General features: G+C 37.8%; 2 protein-coding genes across 2 annotated transcripts in view; both read right to left on the bottom strand.

Moving 5' to 3' along the window:
• The window catches only part of LOC106518082 (tRNA (guanine-N(7)-)-methyltransferase), a gene marked incomplete at its 5' end in the record, with an annotated part of 8,672 nt that extends 4,995 nt beyond the window's left edge, over window positions 1–3,677 (bottom strand). The window contains 1 exon segment of the mRNA XM_014009180.1: window positions 3,564–3,677. Coding sequence (XP_013864634.1) covers window positions 3,564–3,677 — 114 coding nt within the window.
• A 1,898-nt stretch (window positions 3,678–5,575) lies between these two features.
• Window positions 5,576–6,952, bottom strand: LOC106518080 (tRNA (guanine-N(7)-)-methyltransferase; the record flags this gene model as incomplete). Its single annotated transcript, XM_014009179.1, is given in 1 exon segment — window positions 5,576–6,952. A coding segment is annotated over 1 exon segment (87 nt), but the record flags the coding sequence as incomplete, so codon positions are not given.
• Between the last annotated feature and the right edge of the window lie 130 nt (window positions 6,953–7,082).

Here is a 7,082-nt window from a genome sequence, read left to right as displayed (position 1 = left end):
GTGTGTGTGTGTGTGTGTGTGTGTGTGTGTGGTGGGGGCCCAGCTGCAGGTCATTCTGGTTGCTCAATTTTTTTTTCCAGAAAATTCAAGGATTTCTGCACAGTGCAATCCACTGATAAAACAGTATTAGGGATAAAAGTATCTGATAAACAAACTAAACAAAGAAAAAAAGCAGGAAGCGGGTGTTGAGAGTTGGAGGGAGGAGGCAGATCTTAAGGCTGGTTTATACTTTGAGTCACACGTCTTTTTCCCCCCGCTGAGTGACAAAAAGTTGCGCAACCTCCGTCCGCTCTCCCACTGCTATCCCCCCGTGACAGCTGTCCTAAACATTGCCACCAGTCAGAACACCGAGATGCGGATATTGCGGCTCGGAGCGTGATTGGTCTGAACTTCGTGGGTGTGTTTATTCATGGAGCACTGGGCCAGTGGTCCTCAGCTGTGGCGGTGCCGAGAGTTGGACTGAGCTGGACCAGAATAGGACCCAAATCAGCTCTTCCTTCTGCACGTTATTTTGTTAAAAATTATATATATATTTTTGTCTGAAGCCAGTTTTAAAAAGAGCTCAGCTGGTTTGATCCAGGTCCCAAGGAGTGTGAGCACACAGCTGGTCAAGTCTTTTTTTCTGTCCACCTTAAAAAAAATGACTCTACTTCACCCAACTTAATACTGATGTTGAGTTAAAAAAACACTATCCAGCCATTGTTATTGTAGCTTATATACTTTGTATGAACTGAGGGAGGGCAGAGGGAGAACTTATGATAATTTATGTCCACCGCGTCTGCAGCTCGTTTATACTCGGTCAGGAAAAAGACGCATTGAAATTATGCAATCAACAAACCGCTGTCGCACGTCTTATTGAAGTATAAACCAAGCTTTAGAGAGTGGGAGGGTATGGAGATGTTTAGGAGGTCAGACAGGTAAGGAGGGGAAAGATTGTGGATAGCTTTGAAGGTATGTAGGAAAATTTTGAAGATGATGCAGGGTTTAACTGGGAGCCAGGGGAGCTGTTGTGGGACTGGAGGGATGTGGGCAGAAGATGAGGTTTGAGTGATTACATGGGCCACTGAGTTCTGAACCATCTGTAGTTTGTGAAGGGATTTATTGGGGAGGCCAAACAGTAGGGAGTTGCAGTAGTCGATCCTGGATGTTACTTGGCTGTGTAAAAGGATGGCAGTGGAGCGGGGAGTGAGTGAAGGACGGAGACAGTTAATGTTGTGAAGATGGAAGTATGCAGATCAAGTCACGTTGTTAATGTGGGATGTGAAAGAAAGTGTGGTATCAAGGATGACACCTAGGTTCTTGACCTGAGGCGAGGGGGAAAGAACAGAGTTGTTAAGAGAGAAGAGAAGATGTTGGGATTTGGAAATGGAGTTTTTTGTCCCAACAAGGAGTTCAGTTTTGTTATGGTTTAGTTGGAGGAAACTGTTGGAGAACCAGTTATTAAGCTTACTGAGGCGTCGGTAAGAGTGGAGGATGTTAAGGTGGAGTTCGGTTTTGCTGAAATGTAAAGCTGAGTGTTGTCGGCAAAAGAGTGGAAATGGACACAAAATTTACAGAAGCAGATAGATTATGAAAAGTAGAGGCCTGAGTACACAACCTTGGGGAACACCGGTGGAAATGGGTGAAGACTGGGAGCGGAAGGACTTGAGCTGTATGAAATGAGTGCGGTCAGAAAGATAGGATTTAAACCAGTCCAGGGGGTGTCTGAGATGACGATAGAGGTTAGTTAGTCAATGAGGATAGGGTGAGAGATGGTGTCAAGGGCAGAGCTCAGATCAAGGAGGATGAAGGACTCAATAACGTAAAAATCCCTGAAATAAATTTTATGACTAATTAACTGAATTTAAGATACAGGCTAGTATTTTACACCGTGTGATCATTGCAGCTACGTGGTTTAAACAGTCAGTGAATCTTGTCAATATGAGGCCATTCTGTCAGTAATATAAACAAAGTTGGGGTATATTACAAGGTCTGACGTAAAAGGTACCACCTCCAGGGGTGTGACCAGGAAGTCAGATGGGTTACTTTAAGAGATGATTCAATTATTCATTATACAGTCTTCCTCTTAGATCAGCCGGGGATAGGCGCTGGCTGCTGAGAGGGTTGTTATTGTTTTGGTTCTGACAAGAACCAAGGCCTTTGACCAACAACTGATCAACAATTAGCATATTGTAGAAACTAACTTAACACAGAAGACATAAAAAAGCTAATGTGATTAGCATTGTGTTTATCAATAAACACCCATTGGGCAGATGTTTCATGGATAATATTTGACTGAAACACTATAAAACTGAAATATAAAAATAATAATTTACCAAACTAAAAGTTGGACATATTTTCACATAAACGACTCATCAGTTTTTATGTCCAGCGATAATTTGTGCCTAGAAAAAAATTGCTAGCTAATAATTTGCATGAATGCTAATTTAACATCATTTACCAGCATCAGGTAAACAAGTGTTCTAAATAGTTAAGTTCAAAATTAAAAGTTTGATTACAAATTCAGTTTAGTGCAATTATTTATAATAAAAGAACATAAAGCCGTAGAGCAAACTTGCTTCCACAGAAAGAAGCTACATGTGAAGCAATCCTACAAGGATAAACAGAGCAGCGACATGCATACTGCAATATCTAACTCAAATTTGTTATTATTTAATTGTATTAATTAAGAAATTAGGCTAAATTTAGCCAATCAGAGCCCTGGTTAGCTCAATAAAAATGAGAAGCACTAAAATCGTCCATGTTTACGTCACAAGTTGATCAAACTTTTCTCTCACCAATCTTGATTATTTATGATGGCAAACATCAAAATAAATAAAAAAGGCCATAATAATCAGTAACATAACAACTCAAAGTCAACCCCCGCTGTCTGCTTGGAATAAATTTGGCTCTTCATCTCACTTTCTTGATCATACTTCTTAAAGCATAAGACTTTTAATATTCAAACACTTCCCGCTGTGTACAAATTCCTTTAAACATCCCCAATCATTCGTAAAATGTTAGAGTCCAATAAGTGTTATGGATGTAACCAGAATCAGAAATATTTTTTTTCTTCTGAATACGATCATCATACTTAAAAGAAAATGAATGGTTGTATATGCTGTGTACTTCTGATGCAGCCCTCAGAGGAGTTGTAATAACTTATAACTTCCCTGGAGTCCAGTGGTGCAAAAAGTTGTTTCTGTGCAGAACTGTGTATAAATGGATACAAAAATACAACTGAATCCATCCCTAACAAAAATAAAAGCCAGGAAGAATTTAAAAACTGATGCACATTTCATTTTCCTCCTACAATTACGAATCAGATTCTTTACTTGATTCATTTCTTATTCAACAGTTGATGTTATGATTTATGATTTATTCCAGACATGTAAAATTCATTACATAAATCTTAGTCTGAATCTATATATCTCAATATACCCTTTCAAAACCACTTAAGACTAATTATACACAAATAAATAAACCCATAAAATAAATATACACCCAATGTGCACACACCTATCTGTGTACACCTACCCTACTATGTTTAGTTTGTTGTTGGAACATGTAAAATATATATTTACCCCAACTCTCAGTACGTAGGCGTATTCTGCCAACAAGGTAGGACTGATGATCCTCCATTTATGTTTGGTCTTCTTAAAGTGTGGGTCGGGAAAGAGGAAGAACATCTTACTGAGCTGAAACGCAAAACTAAATATTAGCAGTCAGTCAAGAGACACAGATACAAAAAAAACTAAATTAGATAATTTTCTCAAAGTTTCTCTACACAAAGAAAACTTTAGAGGAGCAGAACAAAATGCAGCATAAATGTTAAGGGCTTAAAAGGAAAGGAACAAAACGATTGCTAAAAACTAATGGTAGAAAAACACTAGCTAAAATTAACAAAAGTCTAAAACTAAAATGGCCTGAAATGGCAGTTTTAGCTAAAAATGATTCTTAAACTAAAAATTACAAGTTAAATATAGCAAAAAGCTAAAAGTAATAAAAGGCTGTCATAGAGCATAAAGCAGTGAAAGAAAAGCTAAAAATAGCAAAACGGTTGTTAGAAGCTAAAAGTAGGAAAAAAACTGCTAATAACTAAAATGAGTGAAAAGATAAAGAAATGGTTATCGAAAAGTAGAAAATTATAAACTAAAAAAGAAAAGTAGTAGAACTATAGCTAAAGGCTTAAGAAAAGAAAGCAAAACAGAACTGAATGAGATTTTAAAGAAAACAATGTTTTAGATGGAAATAATTTTTTTAAAGTTTACAATATTTGTAAAAAAAAAAGTTGAGACAAGACAAGACAAGACAAGAATTTATTGATACCAGTGTGGGGAAATTTGCACATTACTGCAGCTCAATACAGGAGAGTGAAAGACAGAATAAAGATTGATAAATAAAAGAAAAAACACTATACACGTGATAAATAACAATGTACATGTACCAGTGCAGATACACATAAACACATATGCATATACATGTACACACACACACACACACACACACCCACACACACACACACACACACACACACACATACATACATACATTAACTGTTAGCATTTCAATGTCTTTGGTACAGTGCTGCTCCTTCACAGTAATTATTATAAAATTTTAAAAAAGCAAAATTCTTAAAATAGCACAATCATTGTTGAATTTGATTTCACTCAATAAAGAACACTGGGTGAGCTGATTGGTGTCAGGTTCAACTAGCTTGGTTCTCGTCTTATTTGTCTGGTAGGAGTTTTAGTGTCTCGGTTAACCAGTTCCTCTCTGACTCCTCTGATTTGTTGAGTGGAATGCACCAGGGTTCTGTGTTGGGACCTATTCTGTTTTTGTTATATGTCCTTCCACTGGGTAATATTTTTCAGGAGTTTGATGTTTCTCATCATCTTTGTGTGGATGATATCCAGCTATATTGTTCATTTAATTCCACTGAGATACATAAACTGGACTCTTTAAAGAACTGCCTTGTTAAAGGGGCTATATCATGTAAAATCAAAATTTTTGAGTTTTATATCTTGTTATAATTTTACCCTCTCATCAAAAACATGCCCAGAGTCTTACTTTGACTCATTCATGTATGTTTGAGAAATCCTGTGGTATCCTGAGGCAGCAGGCGGGGGAGCAAAAACGACAGGTTGGGACTAGAACCGCCTTTTGGGACCAGCTTCTCCTCTGGGACGTGTCTTTAAGCCGAGCTTCTTCATCACGGAGCACACCTCCCCACCCCCGACCCCACACACCCTGCCCATGACTCCTGCAGACTCTTGGCAGCAACAAAGCAAACAACTGTTGAAACTGAAAGTGAAACTGTCTGTCTCTTAATACTACTTCTCACTCAGTGAAGCCCCTTTCAGATTCAAAATACCTTTGAAGAAATGTATTTTCAGATGCCAAGTAAACTGCATCATAGTGCACCCCCCACCCCGGCACTGAAATGGGCAGGACAGAAGCGGAAGATGGTTCTTAAAGAGACAGGGGCCAATTTCAAGGCATTTAGAAGAGGAAGTGATGAAAAGACAAGTTTATTTTCTACTTAAACATAAAAACAGCATTTTAATAACAACTAAAGGTGACATAGATACTTTATTATGGTATAGTATTTAAATATATGCCTGAGAAACACATAATATTGCCCCTTTAAAATTAAATATTGGCTTGGCGCTATTTGCAGTTAAACTCTGATAAAGACTGAGGTGCTGGTGACTGCTCCTGATGTTGTTGTTCCAAGAATTTACCAGCATTTGGGTGACCTGAGCTCATCTGCCAAATCAAATCTTAGAAATCTTGATGTGATTTTTGACAGAGGGATGTCACTTGTACACTATTCTAAGCAACTCACTAGAAACTGTTTCTTTCAGCTTGGAAATATTTCCAAACTTAGAAGAGTTGTTTCCAAAGATGATTTAGGGTTGATCATTCATGCTTTTGTGTCTTCACATCTAGACTATTGTAATAGCCTTTTTTCCTGTCTTAAAAAGAAGTTGTCTTGTTTGCAGCTGGTCCAAAATGCAGCGGCTAGGGTGTTGACCCGCACCAAAACAAGGGTTCATATTACCCCGATTCTAAAATCACTCCATCGGCTCCCAGTGGTTTTTCGTTTTAATTTTAAAATCCTGGTACTAACGTTTAAAGATCTCCATGGTCAGGCTCCCTTATACATTAAAGCCCTGTTGTGTCTGTTTTTACCCTCTCGAGTGCTGAGATCAGATCAGAATCTTCTAATGGTCCCCCTCATTTTAAGTCTAGAGGTGATCGCTTCCTCCAGGCTGTTGCTCCAAGGCTCTGGAATGATCTTCCGCTCTCAATACGTGTACTTGATTCTGTGGTTGCTTTTAAGAGCAAAATTAAAACTTTCCTTTTTTATAAAGCCTTTTAACAATCCTAGTGTGTTGTCTGTCTTTTAGCAATTATTTTATGATGTTGTTTATGTTTTGTTTTATTTTTTCTGCACCTTAGTAAAGCACTTTGACCCTCTATGGCTGTGAAAGGTACTATATAAATAAACTTTTACTTACTTACTTACTTACTTAAATAGTAAATGTACCAAATCTGAAAACATTTATAATTTAGATTTTGTTATTGGGTGACAGAACACGACACAACAGAAAATGAAAACCTTATCCTTTAACACCAGTTAACTCACTAGAACCTAATAAAGTGAGAAAAGCAGAAAGAACCTGCAGAGTTTCTGACTGAGCTGTAAATGTGCTCGTCATAATGTTCTGTGGTTGGTTGTTAAACGCTCGGGATTTCAAGCCTGGAATTTCCCTCTGATTTTTTTTCCTCTCGGTTTCTCTTTTTTGACAAGCTTACGTGAGTAGGCTCCACTCACATTAGTCTGACTGATATTTAAAAAAAACACTCCAGTCACTTTTTATTAGTTAAAATAAATAACATCTGGTTCAGACAGAAAGACGTGGGGGATAATCACCGGGAACGGCTGCAGCCTCGGGGGCTCCTTAGCCTGTTGATGGAAGATGGAAAAACCTCAAAACTTTTAAATTATTTTTTAGGTTGCAAAAAAAACCAGACAGGAGTAAAAAATAGCATTTTGAGTCGTTAGAATGTGCTGATTTATGTGCTGATTTATGTGC

The sequence above is a fragment of the Austrofundulus limnaeus genome, unplaced genomic scaffold, assembly GCF_001266775.1.
Source record: "Austrofundulus limnaeus strain Quisiro unplaced genomic scaffold, Austrofundulus_limnaeus-1.0 Scaffold55, whole genome shotgun sequence".
Classification (NCBI taxonomy): Eukaryota; Metazoa; Chordata; class Actinopteri; order Cyprinodontiformes; family Rivulidae; genus Austrofundulus; species Austrofundulus limnaeus.
The sequence above is the reverse complement of the archived record's forward strand: the minus strand, read 5'-3'. Positions and strand labels throughout refer to the sequence as shown.